At 41.8% G+C, this 25180-nt stretch overlaps 1 protein-coding gene across 1 annotated transcript in view; it reads right to left on the reverse strand.

Moving 5' to 3' along the window:
• Positions 1 to 20290, reverse strand: part of Tenm3 (teneurin transmembrane protein 3) — a 436338-nt gene extending 416048 nt beyond the window's left edge. Inside the window, exon 1 of the mRNA XM_055593562.1 lies at positions 20059 to 20290. Within this exon, the coding sequence (XP_055449537.1) occupies positions 20059 to 20290 (232 nt within the window). The remainder of the gene's footprint in view (positions 1 to 20058) is intronic.
• Positions 20291 to 25180: the final 4890 nt, after the last annotated feature.

Consider the following 25180-nt stretch of genomic DNA (forward strand, 5'->3'; position numbering starts at 1 on the left):
TGCATCCGAAATTCATTCCTTCTTCTATCTGGATTTTACAATGTACTTGTACATCATCTTTCATATATCCACTCATCACTCAGTGGGCACTTGAGTTGTTCCTACTTGAAGGGTACTATGAAAATACCACTAGGAATGTTTGTACACAAGGTTTGGGGTTTGTATGTCTTCATTTCTCCCGGATTTATAACGAGGAGAGAAGTTGCTGAGCCACAGCGTGGCCAGATGCTTGCTCTGCTGAACATCTGCCAGATGCTCTCCACACAAGATGCACTCTTACTCCCATCTTCAGCGCCTGAGGGTCCTAAGTTCGCATCCCCACCACCACTCATTGCTATCAGTTTCCTCCCTAGCGTAGCACACTCTAAGCACGGTCTAAAATATGCAGTGAGTCTTTGGAATATAGGTCATTGGTAATGACTGCAAAAGGAAAATCCAGAACCACAGCTCTTTGTTGAAAATTGTTTCTTCCATGGGCATGCCATGACACCCTATTCATTCTATATCCCTTTGTCTCGAAAATGCCTTCCTACTGAAATTACAAACTCTTCCGTCAGATGATTTATCTCAATAACAACTTGCTACACAAAGTCGCTTCACAATGTACACAAAAAGAAACAGTTAAAAGAAAATTTTAGCATGCACGCAAAAACTTAAATAACCCAAACAAATGTTTACCAGAGAGTGATTGCCTGGGTGAGATGCATACATTTGCTATGGAACATTGCATGGCTAACTTAAAGCAGAAATTTGGACTTATATCTTCAGATCTGGAGGAAAGCCATGCATATATATTTTTATTTTCAAGTTGAAAGTGTCAGTTGCACAATAGTGTGTATGGCATGATTACCCTTTGGGAAGCGAGGAAAGAGAGAACCAACAGACATAAATGTGCTTGTTTTTTTTTTTTTTAAAGCATGAATAAAGAGGAGGAAACATAAATAACTTATGATGGTCCATTTAGAAGGGTCTACAAACAAACAACAAAACAGAGAACAACAAACCAAAATAGGTTTGATGGGTTTTTTTCCCCAAAATTACTATCTCAAAAACTAAAAACAAATGAAAAATTCAAAACATTTTTTTTAATATTCAAAGCCACCTCCTCTAGAAAAAGCTGTGTTTCAAGACTTCTTCCTGCTTTAAAAACATGAAGGCGTGTGTATGTTTTCCTTCTTCACACGTGGATCATCTGGTTTTGTTTCATTTTGTTTTGTTTTGTTTTGGCTTTTTGAGACAAGGTTTCTATGTGTAGCCTTGGCTATCCTGGAATTGCTCTGTAGATCAGGCTGACCTTGAACTCACAGTAATCCACCTGCCTCTGCCTCCCTGAGTGCTGGGATTACAGGCATGCACCCCCTACCCCTGCTGGATTATCTTAAACGACAAAAAAAATCCATTTTCCAAAGTAATAACCATAAGTCAGATATGAAAAATGGACAGACTGATCAGTATAAACATGACAGCAAAATAAAATGATCTACCCCTCTATTGTATTATTTCTCCCTTGGCTCTTATGGGTTCATTTGTTCTCAGGCATGGAGTGATACTCTTCCAGCAGTTCAAAATTACAGTCTTCTATTAGGTAATGGTAGAATCAACATGTGCACCCGCTAACTTGGACTCCATTTTCTAGTGTGTTCACAAAATGTAAGATGATAACACAGTAATAGAAACACACACACACACACACACACACACACAAAGATCATTTTCCCTACTTTATGCTTTACCTTTCTTATGTCAAATGCGCCACTTGTTGATAGAATGCCTATTCTCAAATATGCCACAAAATCTTATTTTATTTTGATATTGGGAGTTGAACCCTGGAGCTTCAAGCATGTTTAGAAAGTGCTCTATCACTGAGCTATAGCCCTACAGTTTCAAACGATTTGTTTCTTTCTTTATTTAAGATTTTTTTTTTTAATTTTCAGTGTGTGTATACAAGTGAGTGCAGTATTCACAAAGGCAAGAAAGGGGTGTTGGATCAATAGATGCTGAAATGAGAGGTAGTTGAGAGCCACCCAGTAAGGGTCCAGGGAATCAAATTCAGGTCGTCCCCCCACCCCAGGGAAATGACACATGCTCTTAACCACTGAGCCATCTCTCCAGCCCTTATTTTTCAATATTCTATCACCACAGTGACCAAGTACCTGACAGAAACAATTTAAAAGTATGGAGCTTATTATTTATCTATTTACTTCAGCTCATAGTTTCAGGGCAATCCGTCTCTCATGGAAAAAGAGAGCAGCTTATGCCAGGTAGGGCCAGGAAGCAGACAAGAGAGGAATGTCAACAATTAACCAGCATTCTTCTTTTTCTCCTTTTATCCCACTGGGCCATCAGCCTGGGGGATGGTGGTGCTGCCCATCAAGGGCATTGTCAGTTAATCTTCCTCTCTCAGTTACTCTTCTCTGGGAACATATATCCTCACAGATATGTCACAGCTGACTTGACCAGTATCACATGTGATTTTCAAGTTTTTCAGGCAAGCCAGCATTGAACATCACCCATCCAACTGTGCCATGTTGGTAGAGAAGTACTCTCTATGCCACTCTGGATGAAGGAAAATGGCATATCTTTCTCCTCCACACTGATAATCTGGAGTTTCCAGAGAACACCGACAGTGACCTCTGTGCCCCACAATTATTATTACTACAATCACCAGTCTAATGAAAATCTCTGCAGCAGCATTTCTCAAAGGGTCAAATGACCCTTTGGCGGTCAAATGACCCTTTCAAAGGGGGTTGCATATCAGATAACCTGCATGTAAGATATTTACATTACAATTCATAACAGTAGCAAAAGTACCATTATGAAGTAGCAAAAAAAATAAGTTCATGGTGGGAGGGGGTGTCACCGTAACATGAGGAAGTGTATTGAAGGATCGAAGCCTTAGGAAGGTCGAGAGCATTGAGTAGGCTGTCCCCTCTACAATCATCTTGAATGCAGCTATGGGTGGTCCCTCTGTCCACAGAAATTCAAGGTGATCACCAAGGTGGATTTGCTGAGGTGGGTGGGTCAGAATGCAAACACCCCTGGTACTTCATCAAGAAGAGAACTCAGGATAAGAGGGAATGTTAAAGGATGTCACTTTTTTTTTTTCAAGATTAGATCTGTGGGACTTCCAGGAGAGGGGACTAACCTGAATAGTGAATGGAAGGTGGGGTGGAACAAATAGAAAACCTAGGTTTTGAGTTCCCTGACTTTAAAGAAAGAACAACTCTCAGTCTTCGTGAAGGGGTTATGCACTCGACGTTGCAAAACCGATTTTAGCAGCCATCTGCAAACACAGCAGTGCTCAAATACTTCTTTTAGCAGAAGGCATTCTGAAAATGATTTTGCTTTTTACTTATGAATAATGCCATTAGAACAACCCAAGACCCTGAAATGATAATACCCCTACAACCTATCTTCTGGTATCTGATAGGCAGGCCGTGGGAGGTGCTGGTCTCCATAGGCACGGGGTTCGGCAGGAAGCAGCAGGTGTTTAATAATTGTGACTGAAGCGGCATCACAGTGCTCCACATTCCGTCTCCAAAATTGGCAACATGGCAAGGAACCAGATACAGGTTTAGCGGTAAGCTGTGGGCTCAAGACATCAGACCCATAAAGGCCAAGGCAGGGGAATGGATTACTCCCACTGTGTCCCAAGGCGGGCTCTAAACTACCTCTATCTCCTCACACCTTCTGGTAAGTAATCTACAAAGCTGCTTGACCGCCAAGCCTGAAAGAAGAGCTTGCCTACTTAGCCAAAATGAGTTAACAATCGGGTAGGTAGAGGAGCTAAAAGAAGGAGCTAAGAGGGAACACTAACATGAAACAGTGATAAACCAGGGCTACTTAACTGGTGTCTTTAGTAGAGAAATTTAAGGTTGAGTAAGCATGACCATCTAAATCCTTTAATCCCGCCGCTGACATTTATAGCTAGGGAGAAGGATTAATCATTTGATCTCCAAATGAATCATTTCAAGCAGTTAATATTTAAAAGTAATAAACTTTGGAGTTGCAGTAATTAGCCTAGTAGATCTGATTAATGCCTCAGGTTTTTGTCTCTTTTTATAAAACCCAATTTTTGACACACACACACACACAGAGACACACACAGAGACACACACACACACACAAACACACACACACACCAAGCTAAATTTCCTCAGCCCCCGGTGTAACAGAAAACACGAGACAGGGCCTGGATTCCTTTCGTTTTTGTCTGATGACAGAGGTGAGGGAGAACACTGGGAAATGAAAAGTTTGGGGTCTAACTGGAAATTCATAGCGGCATTAAGTGCTAAATGGTAAGACCATATGCTCATATTTCTTTTGAAGTCTAGGACCAGTTCCCATTATTCACTATAATGGCATCCAAGACTAAACCAAATTTCAGTCTTTAAAATTAAAAGCATTTTTCCTCTTGGCTCTTGAATCTTCTTCCTCTGACAATTGCCAGTATGTCTGAAAGCTTAATATATTTTCAGACTCTAAAAATATACAAATAAACAAAATATAAGTAAGAAGAATATGAGAAGTATTTTTTCCACTTTATTTCCAAAGCCAGAGTTAAAATGGTTCAGAGAGACATAGATATTATTTTCTTAACTTCTGTTTATATATTTGTGCGTGTGACTGCATACACCAGTGTACATGTGTGTCACAACGTGGGCATGGAGTGGGTGCGCAGGTGGAGGTCCGAAGACAGCTTAAAGGCCCCCGTTCTCTCTTTCCACCATGTGTGTCCCAGCGATCAAACTCACACCTTCAGATTTGGCAGCAAGTGACTTTACCCACTGAGCCATCTTGGCAGCCCCACATAATTAGGATTTTAATCAAAGGACTTATTAATACTATTTTTATATCTGCCCAATGCTATTTGTGACATTCTAAAATTATATGTATAACCTTCCTGTCCTACATTTTAAGAAATTTGAATTCAATTATTTTCATCTATCTGGAACATAGCTCTACACAGAAGCACTTAAACATTATTTATCATTTGAGTAATACTGTGACAATCATCTCCCTTCACCCACTAGTAGGAAACTGAGGAAACATTCCCACTGAAGTTCCACCACCTCTTAATTCTCGAAGCCTAATCTGGGACATGTCAAGTGTGTTATTACTGTAATGTGCAAAATGCTTCTACTCCACAGAGCTTTGTGGAGCTTTGAGGTTGTTTTTAAGTGAGGATTGTGGTTATGGCTCAGCGAGACCACGTGACTGCACACAGTACCAAATGGAATCTCACCCTTCCTGAAACTGGATGAGAGGAAAACTATGAGCCCCAAAAGTGCCACATTCAATTACCCCTGTTTGACCATGTCTACTTTTGGTTTAGCTTTGAGATTACTGTTTAAGAAAGTTTCATACACAGTAAAACTCATCAACCCAGAGCATAACACTGTCTGTGCTGTGAGAAACGCACACAGCCCAAGCCCAAATCAAACATGGCACCACTGCACAGAACCCATTCTTCCACGCCCTGTCAACCACCAACGGACAAGCACTCTCTTGCCTCTTACAGATCACCCCTGTGTGTTCTTTGAGCCACATTAATGGCACCATGTGGCATGGATTCTGGATCCTTTTGATTAGCAGAATGTTCCTGAGACCCTTCCATGTTGGCACATGTCACATGTCATTCCTTGGTACTGTTGGGTCATGTTCAGTTGAGCGATTATACTGCACTCGTTGGCATTTGTCCACCTGTGATCTTCCTCTGGGCCCATTACAAACATGGTACATACAAACACATGTTTTCATTTGTTTCAAGTAAATACTTGGGAGATGAATTCCTGGATTGTAGAAGGGGGAGTTATTTTTAACTGCCTGCAAGAAATTGCCAGTTTCCAAAGTGGCTGTGCCAATTTACGTTTCACTCTCCATCAGCAGGGTAGGAGAGCGACATTGTTCCACACTCGCCCTGAAGTGACACCGCCAATTATTACCCTTTCCAAGCAGTCGCAGCCAATTGTGTATGTTTGTGTGTGTGTGTGCAGGTAGGCGTGCCACAGCACACATGTCAGAAGAGTTGGTTCCCTCCTATGTAACAGATGGAGACTTTTTTTTGGGGGGGGGCACATGTTCTCACTATATTTCCTGGGCTAACATGGAATTTCTGATCATCTTACCTCTACCTTCAAAGTGTAAGAATCACTGACTACCTACCACAACCGAACTTGTTCTTCTTAATTCCAGCAGTTCTGGAGGATGAGCTAGAGTACCCCAGGCTACCTCTAATCTCTATCCCTTTGGTGGCTAATGATGCTTAGCACCCCCTCTCCTATACATTAGACATCTCTATACATTTTAGGTAACGATTCTTTTAGAGGCTTCCTTATAAATGATTTATAGGCACTCTTTTATCTATCCTATAAGCAAGTTCTTTGTATGCACACAGAAATTATTTTTTTCCACTGACTGCAGCTTTAGGTTGCACTTTCATTTCCTTAAAGGTATTATTTGTAAGCAGGACTATTTTATTTTGAAGTCTAATTCATCAAGATTTCTTGTATCTTTAGTCTTTTTGTAACCCAAGACATTCCGCCTATTTCAATATAACCCAGAACATACCTAGCTTTTTAATGTAGTTTTGTAGTAGGAATTAAAAAAAAGAGCAAACAAACAAAAAAAAACAAACAAACAAAACAAAACAAAACAAAAAAAAAACACACCTGGTTTGAAACCACCCTACTTATCCCAGGAACTCAGCAGCTATTGTCTTTGTGAGCACTGTGACAGGTCTGGGTCTCAGATTTCCTCACTTGTAGGAAATTTGTAGTGAGTGGTAAAGCTTTCTCAGCTATGAAAGTCTATGTAGAGAGAAAAAAGGCAGGCAATGGAACACGAGACAATGCTGAGAACAATACGGAAGTTCAAAAGAAGGAACGAAGAAAAAAGTTTTAGACAAAATTACGTATCTGAAGGATTAAAATTCCCCTTAGCACTGGGGGGAGGGGGGTAGAGACTGGCTAAATCTAAAAAGCTAAACTAAGCCAGGCTTGGCGGTGAGTGTCTGTGATCCCAGTACTTAAGGGGTTGGATCTAAAGGATTGCTGTGTGTTTGAGGGCAGCCTGGGCTACAGGGTAAAATCCAAGACAGCCTGGGCTACAGTGTGAGACCTTGTCTCACAGCAGACATAGGAAGCAGAGGAACCGATAAAGATGTTCGTGCAGGCGTGCTTTCACGTGCGTGCGTGTGTAACTGTATCGTCTTTATGCCGGCTCCTGCCACAAACAAAGTTCTGTTCAGCTCTGTGTCTGGGGGTGCTTCTTGCCTCCTACTCTCAGACTCAACGACTTCCAGAGCAGAGATTATTTTCTGCCTTTGGCCTTTGGAGATTTAAGACTGGAGGTGTCCTCCCTCAAAGTCCCAGACTCCTAACTCAACCACTGTCAATATGCTGTTATCTCCTCTTTCTCCCAGGGACTCTCAAAATCCCAAACGTTGCTATCGGGGATTGTGTAAATAAAATTTTATTGGATATATTTCATATTCTTTTACACATGCCCTTGAACCAAGTTTTGGATGGCGCCGCTTGGGACTCACTTCTTTGTCAGTGTTGTTTCTTTGCCCTTTCTTCTAAGCACAAAGATTCATATTTATTTTTTAATGAGCACAAGTGTTTCGTCCACATCCATGTTGGTGTACTGTTTGCTTGCCTGGTGTTTCCTGAGGTCAGAAGAGGGCACTGGGTTGCCAGGAACTGGAGTTCCAAATGGTTGGGAGCTACCGTGTGAGTGCTGGGAATTGAACCCAGGTCTTCTGCAGGAACGAGTGGTCTCAATACTGAGCCATCTCTCAAACCCTGTTATACAGAATAGGTCAGAAACCTGTCTTCTTTACTGTAGTGGTTTTATTTGTGGGTGTTATAGTTTATATGCAGATGGTTTCGAATAAATATCATCATTGAAGCATATTTTCCTCTGCTGAAAGAGCGCCCTCTAATTTGGGGGGAGACAGGGAGTCCCTGAACAGGCTGTATAGACTAACAATCACTCTCTCCTGGCCAGCTCTGTTATAAGAGCCATGGGACAAAAAAAATAAAATAAAACGTTTCTTCTTTTCCTGGAGCTAAGGAAGAAGACTTGGCAGAGCTCTGAAAAGGAGGGAGTCGCTACAAAAAGTCTCCGGGGTGTCAAGACGAACAGCTCAACGCTCAGAACAAGCCCCGGACCTTTGCCTTCGCTCTGGTTTCTGCAGGAATCTGAAACTACGGCAACCGCTTAGGCATCCACAGGGCGAGAGCCTCGTGCTAAGAATGGCAGAGCAGAAAAGATGGTAGGATCGTGGTTCCCAGGTGGCAGCTTTGAGCCTCGGACCATTTGCCTTTCAGCTTATTGGCGAGGCTATAATTCCTTTAGGTGTTTAAGCCACTGCATTGGAGGCTTTCTCCTACCCATGGCCCAAGCCACGGGTTACCCCGACTCTCAAATTAACTTCTAGAATTTTTAATGCTTTTTTTTTCACATTTGTCTTTAATCCATCTTAATTTATTTTTGAATATGTTGAGAGATATGGGTCCAATTTTATATTCTTCCAGATGGATAACCAGTTGTGCCAGCACCATTTATCAAATCCCGCTGAATTAGATTTTTTTTTTGTTTTGTGTTAAGTTTCCCTATATACTAGGCTCTATTTCTAAAATTTAACTCTACTACACTGATCTGCTTCTTATTCTTTGTACCAACAACACATCGACGTGATACAGTGCTTCATACTATAGTAGATAGAATACACAAGGCCACTTTAGTCTCCTTGTTCACTTTTTACATATGTTTTGGGGGCTAATTTCAGACTCTCCTTCTTCCAAATGAATTTTAAAACCACTTACTTGGATTTAAAATAGTCCAGACCCACTGGGGTACCATTCAGTGGCTTTCACTTTTGTGAATTCATTTGGTGAGAAGTGCTTTTTTTCAGACTGACATTTTTCTCCCCCTCTCCCTCCCCATCACTATCCTCCTAGCCACTCAGCTCTTTGTTGTACAGCCATATTTGATGAAGACCTTCCTATCAGGCTCCACGTCATTCCCATAAAACTTCTTTCCAAGAGTTCTATACTGCTAGTTGCCATTATGGCGGCACCATTTTTTACGTCCAAATGTAGCCAGTGATCACTTAACAATTACCATGGTCTCTCAATAATTACAGTAGATAAAATGTACCAGACAGTGTTTTAGGTGTTCACATATTTGTACTTGCTTTCAAAAGCTACACATAAGAAAATGCCTATTAATCCAAGCACTCTAGAGGTTGGGACAGACTTGTGAGTTCAAGGTCAAGCTGACTCATATACTGAGTTCAAGACCAGCCTGAGCTATATGGTGAAAGTTATTTTTAAGAACAAAAATGAACAAATAAAACTTGAAACAAAGACAAAACAAAACACAAAAGAAAGACAATTGAAGCACAGAAAAATTAAGTAGTTACCCCAAACAAGCACTTTGGCTAAGATAAAAACCACCACATAGATAACGGAGGGCCAAGCCAGGACTCAAACACATGTTACCAGGATCTCAAGTCTATACTTCTAACTTTTATATTATAGTAGTTATCTTGTCTATATTGCATCCATTTATAGGCCAAAATGCACTTCAGATTCTATACTCTACAGGCATATGTTTTTGTGAGCATTTAATCACATATTGAAAAAAAAATTGCTGATTTAACTTTTTCCAAAATATGTAGACACTGTTTTTCTTTTCTTATTGCAGAAACCAAAATATCAAAATAATTTTATTAGTAATTGTGAGATTGGGTGAATCATCTATCTGCTACGATTTTAAATGAAAAAGCCTGGTATCTCCTCTTTAGATTGTTGTCTCAATGTTTCAAATATCATTTTCACCATGATGTTTATGTAAATGGCTTTTTCTTGTTTTGGCTTAATTTTATTTTAAAAAGAACGGCCTCTAGATTTTATCTAAAGCTTTTCCATCATCTATTGATAAGATCATGTTTTTTATTTTGATTTATTAACCTTATTATGTTAACAGATTTTCTAATGCCAAAAAGAGCTTTGCATTGTCTATTAGATTAATAAACACTTGGTTATTAACTTGATTTGTTAGACTCTCACTTTTATATATTTGTCGGCTTTGATATGCATAAAATGATTTAAAATTTTACCCAGTACTGAGAAGCAAAGGTGTCTGCACAGCTTCTCTCCAAAGCTGCCTCATGCTCTCAACAAGGTTCTGCCAGTTTCCCAATTTGCCTTCTACCTACATTGCTTGAGGAGGACTGTGCCAGAGAGCTTTTTAAACATCCGATCTAACGTACTCATGGCTAATTTTTAACAAGTATTTCTTCAAGGTTCTGAAATAGGATTAGTCACCATTTCTGAGAAGCAGTAAGTTCCTCTGGTGTTTTCATGTTTCCATTTGATGAGATCCCGCCATCATTTCTCCTGATTTTTGTTCTGAGTCCTTACCATGAAGTCTCTATGTTGTTTTGTTTTGTTTTGTTTTGTTTTGTTTTGAATACTCCAAGTGACTGAACCCAGAGACTCATGCATTCCAGGTAATTATGTTCCCCGTTTTTTCCCTTTTAATTTGGAGACAGGGTCTTGAATATCCAGTCTTCTTGCTCTGTCTCTAAGTAGGAAGACAGCCTGGACCGCCATGCCCAGCCCTAGTCTTTCTAAAGCATCAGCGCTTTTGTTTGTTTGTCTTTAATTCTGGATTTATACTGGCCACCAAACTCTTATTTCTTCATTTCTTAAGATGGATGGTAAATTCCTTCATTGTTGGCTTTTTATTCTTTAAATATATTCCTTGTCAATATATTTTCCTATTATTATGGCTTTTAGCATGTTCTCTACATTTTAGAAGTAGAACTTTATTTTTATTTTCTATTGCTTCTTGTCACAATCAATGGACGTAATAATCCGTGGGGAGAAAAAGCATTTTTGCTTATCTTTTGTTATTTATTTTAACATTTTACTATATTTTGTGATCACATTTTCAGTATAAAATCTCGAATGAGTATTTTGTTTCATTTTTGTGATCCTTTACCTAACTGATTTCTAAAATCTTTCCATAATTCTGTGCCTGAATAATTTCTACACAGCATTATAATTTCTGAACATGTGCACAATATAGCTCAAGAGAGAGTCCAGAGCAGCCTCAGGCTCATGATCCACCTGGCTCAGCTTCCTGAGTTCAAGGGTTATCCGTACACAGGCCCATCCTTCTCAGCTTGCTCTTTAACCTTTTCCTTTAATTCTGGCTGATTTGAAATATCCCATTGTAAGCGTGCTTTAATAAGGCTTCTTTTTTTCTCTCTCTCTAATACTGAACTTTAATTATTACACCTTTTAACATGTGCAGTAGAAGAGAATGCCTCCTCTTCACAGTCCATCTTTTCTTGCGTGGTTCCACACATGTAAATACTCTACCTCAGAGCTACCCCCTTTCCTATTAAAATTTTTTAAATAATAACTTCTACCTTTATAGACACTAATAGAGCCACCTTCATTTTGTTTGTTGCATGCATTTAAACTGGCATCTCTTTATTTTCAAGATTTTTACAAAGCATTTTAAGCTTGTTCCTTGTGAATAGCAATAACTTTTATGAACCAGGTGAACAGCTTATGTCAAAGTTCTGAACATTTATATTTCATACAATGTGTGTTATAGACGTGATTCCTTCCATCTTGCTTTATGACTATTCATGATTTTCCCTGTTTCCTCCTTTTCCTGGGAGCTGTTTTTGCTAATTTGGCCAGATTGCTATTCATTCCCCTTTCCCCCTGCTAATTAGGTAGGTCTATTGTGCTTTTTCATTCCCCTAATGATCACCTTCCTTTCCTGACATTCATATTCAAATGCATGTTTTTCATTACTACGTGAATGCAAGATAGCAATTATTTCTCTCGGAGAAAGCTCTATTTCTTAAGGGGTTCCCCTCCTTCCCTTTAGATGAGCCAGGAGTTTGGAACCCGTTGGCTTTCTGTAGCACTTTCCCACAACGACTGGAGTTTGCAGAGATCTGTGATCACCTTTAGTTCCAGCCTCATCCTGTCCATCTTGGTGCCTGTAATCACCAGGTAAGTTTTCACCCAGCATCTTTCCCCTTCCTGGTCCCTCAGTCTGACTCCATTACTGTCTCTTCTCGAACTCTATAGCCCACAGTGTTGGAAGAGTCTCTGAATCTCTACCTGCCTCAAATGTATATCATTTGTGCTGACAGCAGCCCAAGGTAGCTTGAAAAGCACAGTGTTCCTCTTGCTTCAGCCTCTTGAGTGCTGGAATTTCCAGCATGAGCCACCACCTCTGGCTAATATGTATGATGGGTTTCAGGATGTGCTACCCTGGATATGGCCCTTTGGCATGTGAAAAAATAGTGGAAGCAAAGAGGTTATGATATGCAGCTTAAAACTGCATTTTTAAGAAAGCATTCACTCTTTCCTTGGGCCAATGATGTAACTCAAAACAGGACGGAAGCCTGCCATCTGTGATTCATTTTGTATGTGTATCTTTTACATTGGGCAACAGCTTTCTCTGCACAAAGTCATGTTAAATGCTCAAGGAATGTCTCCCTAGGAGTTAGCAAGCCCTAGCCTATCTCACTCCCTCGAGGCTGAAGGCACAAAGACAAGAAACAGTACCGAAGGCCTCTTAGACCGCCTCTTTTTACAATGTCTAAGTCTAGTTCTCCTGAAAACTCCTAAACTAGTCAGATATTGGTGGCTTGTGAAGGTCTTGGAGGAGGGACACTATTACCATGCACACTTCCTCGCAGAGCTAGGACCTAAAACTGAAAAAACTTTGGTTACTGGTCAAAAGGATAAGGTCTGAATTGTATCTCTGCCCCTGGGGAGAGACTGGGCTTCCTGAACTGTCAGGAAGAATGAAAGATTACAATCTAGGAAGAGACTCTGACAAAAAACCAAGATGTATTCTCGCCCTCTCCCTTGAGGTTTAGTCTAGCCGCACCCATTAATCACCTAGATAGGAAGATTCGCTCCCAGGAAGTTGTCTGTTTAAGACAATTTAAGAAATAGCATAAAGCCTGCCTAAAAATGGAAGTCAGCAGAATGGTCCGCTTGGCTTTGTCCACTTCCCATGAGAATGTTTTTATTTTTTCCCCCATAATAGTCCCCTTGGGTTTGGGGCATGGACACCCCATGAAAGTACTCTGTTTCTCAATGATCTCCTAGGCTACTGGCCACTCTTACCCTTAAGAGTACCTCCTACTTTTATGTAACAAACTCTATCTTCTATGTTGTTATCATCTGAAGTCTTTCAATGGACATCTCAAGGACCAGATAAAGGAGAGGCTGCCAGAGAGAGATCCCAGGAACAATTACTACCCTAAACTGGCAGTCACCTCGGAATCCAGGAACAGCAGAGCCCCACGAGGACAATGCTGTATCACGGAGCAGGAGTGATCTCCTGAGAAACTGGATGTCCACTCCAGCAAAGGACTTCTTGGGAATACCTTGCTGAATAGAAACAAGACAGTGATCAACAAGACCACAGCTAGACTGTGCTATTAGCTTCAGCACCCATCCTGGTTCCCTGTCACAGTTCTTCCTCTTTTTAAAACTAAAGTTCATGTCAGTTCCCCAAAGCTAGACTTGGGGTTTCCCTAGAACCCCCCTTTTTTCCTATTCTTCTTTCTAATGTGTGCATGGATTAAATGTCTTTTTTTTCTTTTGGCTCTTTTGTTGTTGTTTTGTTTCCAGACAAGGTTGCCTTGGCTATTCTGGACTAGCTATGTAAACCAGGCTGGCCTTGAACGCACATCAATCCACCTGCCTCCCTTAGTGCTGAGATTAAAGGTGTGTGCCACCACCCCTGGCTAGTACTTACTTCTTTAATTGTTATATTGAGAAGTATAATCAAGCCTAGACCCTTGGGACCCCAGAGGCCATCTGTTGCCCTAAATCTCTGGTTTAAAAGGCCATTCTCCTCTTAGCCCTCTTCTGTGAAGCACATCACCAAATCACAACACGTCTCCAGAAAAGCCACAGCTTCACCACACTCTGTTTTGAGGCTTACAAGACCGTGTAAACTGCCTAGCATTTCTCCAGGGTCCACCCCCTATGTGACTTCCACGCTGGAGCATTTATGCACAGGAATATGCCTTTTCTACTGGTAGTCTGTCCGTTGTCTGTTTTACGAATTCAAATTGTCAAAGCTTGAAGAAATTGAAATAGAGGATTGTTTTTTATTTCTATATCCATATCAAATAATATTCTATCTGCTCACTCTTCTCCAATATTATCTACCGCTTCATCAAATCTAAGCATAACTATATACATTCATCTGTAGCCTGAATTCTCATTTCCTTATATAAGCTTCTATGACACATAAATAATATATGTGGATGTTCTCTGCTTGGGCAGCATTTTGTTAGAATGACCGTGGTTGCAAATGTAGCGATGGGTGAGAAAAACTATCTTTTTTACATTATCGTTTGTTTGTATAGAATTCTGGGGCTGTCATTTACTATCCCAAGAAGCATTATTTTATTCTTTTGGAATTTCTACTTTACACATTAGAAATTAATCTATTATTATTATTATTATTATTATTATAAATAAGAAAAAATCAACTTGTTTTATCTTCCTAGAAAATTATGAAATAACTTTATTTTTAAAGTTGAAGGACTTTTTTCTTGTCTGTACTCGTGTTTACGTCATATATGTGTGCCACATGTGTTTTTTTATGTAGCATGTGTGTGTGTGTGTGTGTGTGTGTGTATGTGATTTGGGTATTAATTTTGTCATTCAAAATCATTAATTTTAACTAAGACTACACCCTTTCTCCTCACCAAATTATTTACTTTATCTTAACTGTCTTTATTTTAATTTTTGGTGTTGAGAATTAAATTCAGGGCCAAAGCCATGTGTGTACTACTGAGCGCTATCCCAGCCTATTTTAGGTTTGGTTTGCAAATTATGTTTATGTGGTTATTTCTCTCTCTAGTACTTGATAGTTACTGCTTTTGTTGGTTCTAAGTTTTATTGTTAACAGGTTTCTGTAGCTGCTTTTTTATTATACATAGTTAATTGTGTACTATGTATATGTGTCTGTGTGTGGGTATGTTGCACGTGAGTTCAGGTGCCCAAGGAAGTCAGGGGTGTGGGATTCCCCCGGAGGTGGAGTTACAAGTGGTTCTAAGCCACCTAACATCGGTGCTGGTACTCAAACTCAGATCCTCTGCAAACCCAGTACATGCTCCTCATGCTGAGCCACCTCTCCATATTTTCTTACTCTGGTTCAGATTGTCCTCTCCTCTTTCTCTATCTTATCTACGGTGTCTTTTCCTTGTAAGTCTTCTGTTCTGTTTCTTTGCCTTCTATCCCTCGCACTGCCTGCTGGGTGCCACTAAGCATGCTGTTTTCTTGGGGTCTTGTGAGAAAACACAGGAAATCCTACTACATCCTAAGGACAGGCCTTTCTATTCTCAGAAGCAGATCTCCGTGTTGGCATCCGCATTGTGCCAAGAGTAAAGGAAGAGATCAGCTTAGCCTTCCCTCCACCCTGAGGGGACAAGAAGGCAGGTGTCCATGTAAACAGACATGCACTTAAGTAGGTTTCATATTAGAGGCAGACCAGCCTCTGTTGGAACCCCAAACTACAGCAACATTTTTTTCTGGTCTCTTCCCACTCTGAACTCTCATGTGGTGCAGATGTAAAGAGCACCAGCTTCCCTTGGTCCTTTAGGACCCTCCCAGTTAGTCTTCTCATTTGCTTCACTCAGCTCAGTCAGCTGGGAGAGGGGTGGCAGAGGAATCATTCAAGCCACCGTTAAGCCAGAACATTGGGCATACATTTAGAGAGAGCCTGACTACTCTTCTAGAATTATATATAAATGATGGAGTAGACTAAGCCCTAGCACCCACAGTTAGCCTGAGCTCAGCAGATAACCCTCCCAAGGTACCTTTGTCCTTCCTCCTCCTCCTCTTTCTCACCTCTCCCCAGCAGAACTCCCCAAAGCGCACTTGAACTGAGCCCGAACTAACCATGGATGAGCTGCCGGGGGGCGGGGGGGAACTGTGGGAGCAGGGGTGATGGGAACTGTATCATGGTAAGAATAAAACAGAAAGCAAGTTCCAAAGGGTGGAGCCAAGCAGCCAGCAAAGACCAGAGGTAAGCCATGCTTAGCAACCACTGAGAACCTCTTCAGTCTGCCTACCCTGTCTCCCCTTCTTCACAAATGCTGTCCCTATTTTGATCTCAGCTATGCATCAGCACAGACATGATGATACCTCCCTCTCTGTGGCCATTCCCAAAATTGGAAACACACAACACTCATGAACTGGACTGCATTCAACACTTAAGCTTCGGACTGTTTCAGGGAGAGCAGTGGGGTCTTTGCAGGTTTATGGTTCGGAGGAAAAAAAGTTTTCTTAGTCTCAGAGAAAATGCCTTTCTGATTTCAACCCTAGAACCAACATGCCATGTTGGAATTGCTATGTATTTGGGAATACCTTAGGCTCATGCACACAGCACAGACAGCACCAGCGAGGATTAAAAAAAAAAAAAAAAAGTCCCTTCTCCAAAACCGTGGGCTGATGGTAGGCAGCTGTTTTGTAAGAAGTACGTCTCTGACCTGATGAGATAAATTCTCTTCAAAGAGGAGTCTAAGAATGCAGAACATGTCACTGTCATCCCAAACTCCTCTCACCTACAGACAGCAAAGCGGCAGAGAAAGTAACTGTTGCCTGAAAAGCACTAGAAGATTTAAAGAGGGAGAGAGGGAGGGGGAGAGACAAAGAGAGGAAGAGAGGGATAGAGGAAGGAAAAGAGAGAAGGGGAGAGAGAAAAGAGGGAGAAAGGGAGGGAGAGAGGAGAGAGACGGAGGGAGGCAGAGACAAAAAGAAAGTGAGGGAGAGAGGAAGAAATCAAGAGGGAGAGAGGGGGAAGAAAGAGAGACAGAGAGGAAGAGAGAGACAGAGGGAGGGAGGGAAAGAGAGTGAGAGAGATCTGTGTGAGACCCAGTCCACTTGCCCATGACTGTAAAACTGAAATCATCCCAGCTTCACAAGATCTAAATATAACATGTAATTAACAGGAGTCACCTGCCAGTCAGTGGTGCCATAAAAAAAAAATCTGATTAAAATCAAATGTGATGACAGGCCAGAACAATCTGTTGATAAAAATAAAAACCCTGGATTTCTCCATTTTAGGTCCCCATGTGATTGCATCAACGGGGTCTCTACTTATCCCTTCCTGCAGGTGAAATGGCATTTTCTTGTGTCATTTAAGAAGTAGAGGGATGTGGGATCCAAGGAAGAGCCTGCTTTAAAACTCCACAGAGGAGCTAAATTAGCATGATTCTTTGGAACTCTTTCAAAGATCTCTGGCTACTGTTAATATTGTTAATCTTTCATTTTTATTGTGTGTGAGGTGTCAGGAGCTGTGGCAGGAAGCACATTTTGTCAATTAAATAATTAATCCCACAGCATAATAGGCAGTAAGGAAAAATTGACATTTGTCAGGTTCAAAGCGAAAGAAAGCCTGGGAGGATTTTCCATTATGCTTGCTCAAGAAAAACATAATTTGATAGCAGGCTTGCTTATTCGCTACACCTACAGATCCTGCCGTAACAAGGAAGACAAAACAGAAGTGTGCGGTGAAGGCTGGGGACATGCCTCACACACTGTGAAATCATGAGGCCCTGAGTTCAGATTCTAGCATCTCTGGAAAAGACACTTGGCTGGACAACCTGTGGTTTTCACAGTTACACACCACAGACAGAGAAAAAAGAAGTGTGTGTGTGTGTGTGTGTGTGTGTGTGTGTGTGTGTGTGTGTGTGTGTGTGTTTTTACAAGGTATGCAGACCATCACGTTTTAATGAGAAATTGAAGAAAATCTGCTGTAATAAAGCAAGAGGCAACTTTTATTCTTTCTTTTCTTTCTTTCTTTCTTTCTTTCTTTCTTTCTTTCTTTCTTTCTTTCTTTCTTTCTTTCTTTCTTTCTTTTTTTTTCTTTGCACCTTTTTGCACCTTGTTAAGCACAAAGGCAGGAGGTTTGGCCAGCTAGTCTCAACTGCGGGACGCTAGCCATGACATCTCCAGGCCTTACCATCCCAATCTGCGGATGAGTTTGCTGCGGTGCCCCCATCAGGTGAGCACCAACAGCACACTCAGAACATGTGGCCCAGGACACACAGGCACACTCGAGCAAGAACTAGCCGTCCTGTCTGCTCATGTTTTTAACAAATTCTTATTCAGGGGCCTGAGCAGTGAAGCCCAGTACCTCTGAGCAAAGCGCCCTGGCCTTTCCTTTCTCTTCTGCTAACCGGCCTTTCACCACCCCCACCCCCACACACATCACTAGGATCCAGATGAGAGGTCCCCCTCTGCCCCCTGGCTTAGTTTCTCCTTCCCTAGTCCTGGCTCCCAGCGAGTGATAGCACTCTTTGTCCCCCAAAGCGCCACCAAGGTCGTCAACCACAACAGCCTGCACTGGATTAAGCACTGCCTAGGAGGTGAACATTTTAGTGAGCTATTTTTAACCTGTTTAAGCATCCTCCATTCTGCCAAAACTAAATGCTTGCTTGGGTGGGGTGGGAAGGAGCCTCCCGGACGATGCTCCCTGCCACGTGTTCCACTGAGTTTTCTCCTGACAGTGCACAGCATTGTGGGGCCGGTTTACTACTCTTCCCAGGGCATGGCACTAAACAGTTATTGTTATTTAAAAAAAAAAGGGGGGGGGCAAGGCTTCAGGTAAGGTTCAGATGGCACGCACTGCCTGCTTTTAAAAAGAAAATGGAGAAAAATGTATGTTGATAATGTCTTTCAGCTGTGTAGACGATATGAGAGGAGGAACCGCTTCAGCATTAGATAGTATAAAGATCCTACAAGTGCTCCCTGCCTTACCAAGAGTACACAGCCAAATATGTTCAGTATCTCCTTCAAAACGAATTAAAAATCTGAAGTTTATCTTGCCCCTTCTCATGAAATTCCAGTATTTAGCAGAGCATGCTTCTGAGGGGGACTTTCTCTTGAGAAAACCAAATTAATTTATTTTAGAACGTAAACTGATTCGGACGAATGAATTCCCTCTCATTTTATGAAGCATGTCTTCTCTGATAATGCAGAGAAGGAAGGAACCATGCCCAACTGTTGGAATTAAGGAAGGCAGGTGTCCTGCACTGTCGTTTTCTAAAGTTCTTTAGATTCTGTCTAGCCTACAGTCAAGTTCGTAGTCATTCTGTCAATGGGGTGACTGAAAACGGCCATATATATCCTTTGTTATTGAAGTTCCATTTTTTTTTTCTAGTTCCTGATTAAATTAGCCAAAGGGAACTAATTTTACGGAATCTGAAACGCACATGTAAGAGGGTTTTATTTTCGCTGGAGAAATCTCGCTTACATCTCAATACCGTACAAGACAATATACAACTATATGCCTTATTTAAGACAAGCTGCTGTCTTAAGTATGAAAATCAGTCACCCTAGGATGGCAAACTAGAGTTACAGGAGTCATTATTTCCCTGGCAAGATAGGGAGAAAGAAAAAAAAGAGAGAGAGAGAGAGAGAGAGAGAGAGTAAAAATACTCAAGAAATATATGCATATGACCAAGCCATTACATTATGGGAAAATAGGTTGTATTAAGGTGTGAAGATGCATGGAAGGGAGAAAAGAGAATCCTTCCGTGGCTCATTTTTGTATAAGATGGACACCAGTGAAGGGACGGGCTGGATGGAACCGGAGATTATCTAGAATGTTGACTCTATTCTTACGTGGTTTTTATGAGTTTTATCTCTCTCAATACCTGTTTCCTCTCATAGCAGTCTGTGTTTTCATTCAACTAAGAAAAGCTTGCATTTCAGGCTTCTCTACACACACCTTGATCATGTGCCAAACCATCAACCTCACACACGTATAAACGTGTAGCTGAGGCCCTACCCTCCATGTGTGTCAGTACCCAGGTCTGGGTCATGGGAGCCTTTCTACCGCTCCTCTGGTATGCTGGGTGACCCACTGGGTATCTCAGAATCAGGAGCAGCAGCCAGGACAAGGAAACTAACGTCATTCTCCGGGGCCCGAATGCCTGGGCACCTCTAAGTTCGTCCTACTGGAGTGTGTGCCTACCTTGTCTAGTATACTCGTCTGCTTCTCTGTGGACCAGATCCTTCACTCTGTTCCCGTAAAGCAGGCGCGAAGAATCATGATCAAAAGCTTTCAGGGTTTCGCTGGAACTGTAGGACTTCTGCGTGGGAACCCTACACTCCTCATTGTCTGCCGACGAGTTGGTATAGCGCCGTTCCTTTTCTCGTCTGCTCTTGGTCAAGGAGCAGTAAGGCCTACGCTCTTTCACATCCATGCTTCATTCCTTCTCTGCGCACATCGGTCCTGCTTCGTAGAACTTCTTTACGCCGCCAGTTCGACTCTCACTGGCCTGTCTGCGAAGAGAAAAGGTTGGCATGACGTCAGGAAAAAAACCTCTGCGGACTGGCGGGCAGCTCGCGGAATGGTAGCTTTGCAGGCCCGAATCCCATTTTCAACAAGAAACTGGTATTCGTAAGATCCTTATGTTAACACAGTCTGTAACAGCAACAGGTGAGACACCCTGGTCTGCTCTGGGCGTTCGTTCGTATAAAGCATGTGACATGGTTCCTCCCCACTCCCAACAAACACACACACGTTAATACAAAATAAAAGGAAAACTCAAACTTAAAGATCACTCTAAAAGCCAGCTAAAAATTAGCTTCAGTACGTTTTTTTTTTTTTTTTTTTTTCCAGTTTTCCCTAGTGGAAAAGTTTTCTCCCATAGCGTTTACCTCTTGTGCAAATAAATTTCTTTTCTTTTCCTTACGGTCAATGAAAAAAAAAGAAAAGCATATTATTACTATTTTTTTCACCTTCTCTTTAAAGCATAGGAACAAATTGGGAGAGTCTTATAGCGAGAATTGCATCAAATGTATTGAATAGTTTATTCGTTTTTCTACAAAGACTCTTGCTTCAGAGGGCAATTTTCATGTGTTAAGGACCTAAATGTCTTGAACTGTGCAAAGACTCGGACCCCCTTCTCATACCCCTCTTCTTAAATGCGCTTATTTCCCTCCGTACCATGTGAATTTAATCAGTGCTACCCTGACATTTAAGGCAATTCAAGTGGCTAATTTGATGGGGGTACTTCGGTTCTTTCTTCTGCTTTTTTTTTTTTTTTCCTGTAATTGCTGATAGCAAGACTACGTTAGAAGGAGCTGAGCACACTGTGTTTCTTTGCTTTGCAGCTCTTTTCTCCTGAATTTGCTGAACTGACAGTGGCGAGAGCACTGCGATGTGGAAAAGGGAGAGCTGCCCACGGGCTAATCCGCATCCCACCTTCTCCCTTTGTCTTTACTGCTTCTCATTCAGTCCATCATTTTAACCTGAAGGCTCCCGGGAGCTCCGTCCTCAGTCCCCAGGGAGACTGCACCATCCCAACCCTACCTTCCTAAATCTCCTTTTTATCCCGATGGTCTCATAACGAACTTGAAATAGACTCCTGGCCACCACCCCCACCCCCGCCCCTGACCTCTCTTTGGTTCTGAACCCTGAGGGCTGTGACTTCTGTTTGGGTATTTTCTTCCACGTAGATTCTCTGAGCGAGAGTCTGCCAACTTCTTCCCCACCCGCTACCATTAGACACACCGCGCAGCTCTTTAACGGGCTTCCGGTGTGGAGACTTGCAGCCTCTGAACCGCCCACATCGAGCTGCCAACAAGCCTCTCTTGCTGCTTAACATGGCAGCTCCTAGACCTCTCACTTTCAGCTTTTGCCTTCCATCAGTTACTGAAAGTCGGGCAAAGCTCGGGGCTGGAATGATCACAGAACTCCACTGCGTTTGCTTACAAATACATGGAATCCTCCTCCTCCAGAAGGGTTCCACGTTTCTCTGCTTTTGAATGGCAAGGCCATTCAAAGTAGTTACTTCATATCGTTCAAATGAATCTTCATTTCTCCATCCTGTTTCCTTTGTGGTGACTGTAGTTGGGGGGGGGGGAGGTGAGACAGGGTTTCTCTGTGTAGCCTTGGCTGTTGTGGAACTCACCCTGTAGACAAGGCTGGCCTCGAACTCAGAGATCCGCCTGCCTCTGCCTCCCAAGTGCTGGGATTAAAGGAGAAAGCCACCACCAACCAGCGTTTGGTGTGTGTGTGTGTGTGTGTGTGTGTGTGTGTGTGTGTGTGTGTGTGTTTTTAATGTAATATTTTTCATTGACTCTTTCTGATTCACTGCTCCATGATTTTCTTACACATTCTTCTAATGGTTCTTGATAAAACCTTAAATTTTTATTGCAGCTTTCCTTTCAGCTTAATAGGAAAAATAACCTAAGGTAAAGTGACAGAGACTATGAGAAAATTAATGAACTTCCTTATTTTTATTATCATAACAAAACAAAAAATATTTTAGGTAAATATTTCCTGATATGCCCTCCATGAGTGCTGAGGACCCAGGAGTGAATAAAAAAAAAAAAAAAAATCACTCTGAAAGGAAAACTCCATTCAGTTAGTGAAATAGTAGCATGCTTTCCAATGGGATTGCTAAATAGAAAACACAGGAGGCTGTAATGTGGACCAGGCTCGCTCCAAATGAGCCATGCATGCTAGAGTTCAGGGCAAAAACCACGGGATTATTCTCTAGCCAACTAAGAAAGAAATTCATCCAACTTCACTAAAGGCACCAGTTCCAACCAAATGGTAACCATGGTCTCACTGCTTTATCTCTTCTGAAGAGAAACCTGAAAGAATCTGCTAGCCACTCAGTTTCTCTCTCTGTTGTCACTACAGGAAATGTAATTTCCAAGTGGCTGGTCCTTGCTCTTCGCGTCTGCTTTTTAAATAGCCCTTCTGTGTTTATTTAAAATGAACAAACAAAAACCTAACCTGTCTGCCAGGCCCATTAAAATACCGACTCTAAAGTTACAGAATGATCAGTGGCCTGATTCTGCAATCTTAAGGAAAAAAGGCATAAATTTGGCCTGAATGATCTTTAAATTACCTTGTTAAAATTTCATCATTAGACACATTGAATAAATATGTCTTAAGTTCAAAACAAATTTCTTCCTAAACTAGTGTTTGGCTCTTCGGAGGAAGGGCTATATATACAGACACTCAAAATTAAATGGTCATCCAAAGGCCTTTTACCTGACCAGAAAATATAGCTCAAGCATTTCCAGCAATAAACTTTTGGAATTCTAGGGCGTTTCAGAATAACCGCTTCTCATCCTAAATTGATGCATTTCAAAATTAGCATGCTTAACAATGGGGATCAGCAAAACCATACCCCAAGATATGGTGTCCTGACGTGCTGTACAGCTTACTTTAAGTGAAAAACGATGTTCTTTATGACTTTAACGCTGCAATTTTATGCTCCTATAGACCAGGTACTCATGTAGTTCTTTGATACAGTGACATGAGTGTGTTAGCATAAAAAAAGAAGGACCGTTGTGGTACTGTTAACATTCATCAAATGTGAAGCTATTAGCAGTAAAGGTGACTTTAGTTGTGATGTATGGTCCTGAGAAACAACCCAGGGCCTTGGGTATAGGAGGGAAGTACCACACCACTGACCTACATCCCTGCCTCACTTTAAAAGTCTCATTATTTGTTCGTTTTTCCTTGAGTGGGCAGAGTAGTACTGAACTATTTTCCATTTAATTCCGGAGAAGAGGAGGGATTGTGCTACGCTACTCGGAACAGGCTGTCCTTGAACTCATGACCCTGTGGCACAGCTTTGTGTATGCTGACCCTACAACGGTGCACCGCCATGTCCAGCTGGCACACTAACATTATAGGTCATTTATAACGCTAAGAGATAACTAAGCTTTCCTTGCAAGGCAAGTCTAAGCTGCCGCCATAAAGCAAGATAAATCAACTATACTATCAAAGACGGAGGCATTTGATCTTAGACACTCAAAACAATGCCAAGTTCCCTGCATCTGTCATTCCACTCTGGCGCACAGTTCAGACTCTTGAGGGTTTCATCTACACCGCGATGCTTGCGGCTACCGACACGTCTCTGATGGAAGTCAGCGAGTTCAACATGATTTCAAAAGGCGGTTTCCCAGGTTATCTCCTCCACTCAAGGCTGAGAATGAGGAGATTAAGACATGCAACCGCTTGAGAAGCTCTAAACTGTTGACATCCTTTGATGGTGACTGCCGCTCTCTCACAAAGGAGAAGATCACTGTGCGCAGACTCCACACAAAGAACTTAATAACGGGGGCAGGAGGCGCAGCCTTTTGGAAATAAAGCCATCGCTAAGCAAGTTAACCAAAAGCTTTATTGTTTGTTTGTTTGTTTTATCAAATTGACACGAGAACATTATATTGATACAGTTCATCTCCATTACTTCCTGGGGGGGGGGAGAGAAAAAAAGAATGAGTCAGTTACAAATCACAGTGCTTGACTATTGCAGCTGGACTTAAAACATCTGCACTACTAGGTTTTTGTTGTTTCCCAGTGCAGCTGTCTTGACTGAATGGATCTGCTTGATGTTATGACTTTACCTATGAGGATGTGGAAGCAATGCCCATTCAGCAGACGCTATGCTCTGAATGTTGATGTTTTTTTGGTGGGCTAGTGAAGGGTGGTAGAGTACCTCTTGTGACCCTGCGCAGTGGCAGGGTGAGAGATTGACACTGCCAGGCACTGCGCCAGGATGTTCGGTGGGTTTAATGTATTTGGAGTATTACAGCTTACGTATGATACCTTCAGTTCTCGCTGGGTTTCTTGCAGCATCATGCATTAGCAGTGAAGAAGCGTCTGGACTTTGAAAGATTTAACTAAACATGAAAAAAAAAAAAGAAGACTCAGGCAGTTCCAAGTGATGGGTCACTGAGGGAGAGAGGGTCATCCCAACCTCTACTGCAGACCCAGCATTTAAAGACCTGTTTTATTATCTGTTTATGGCGTGTGTGTCTGTGTGCATGTGGGCATGTGGACATGTGCAGGCAGGTGACCACAGACACCAGAAGACAGCATCAGACTTTCGGGAACTGGCATTACATACTGTAGTGTGTAGCCCCGTGTGGGTGTTGGGAACCAAACTCAGGTCTTCTGTAAGAGCAGCAGATACTCCTAACCACTCAGCTAATTCTCCAGCCCCAAGATAGAGTATTTAAATATACTCTGAACCTGGCAGAAAACTGAACCTAATAAAAACATGATGATGATGATGATGATGATGATGATAATTGTAATAATCCGGTCAGAGGTGGCACATGCC

This window comes from Psammomys obesus, unplaced genomic scaffold (genome assembly GCF_907164565.1).
Source record: "Psammomys obesus unplaced genomic scaffold, mPsaObe1.curated_primary_1811, whole genome shotgun sequence".
NCBI classification, from domain to species: domain Eukaryota; kingdom Metazoa; phylum Chordata; class Mammalia; order Rodentia; family Muridae; genus Psammomys; species Psammomys obesus.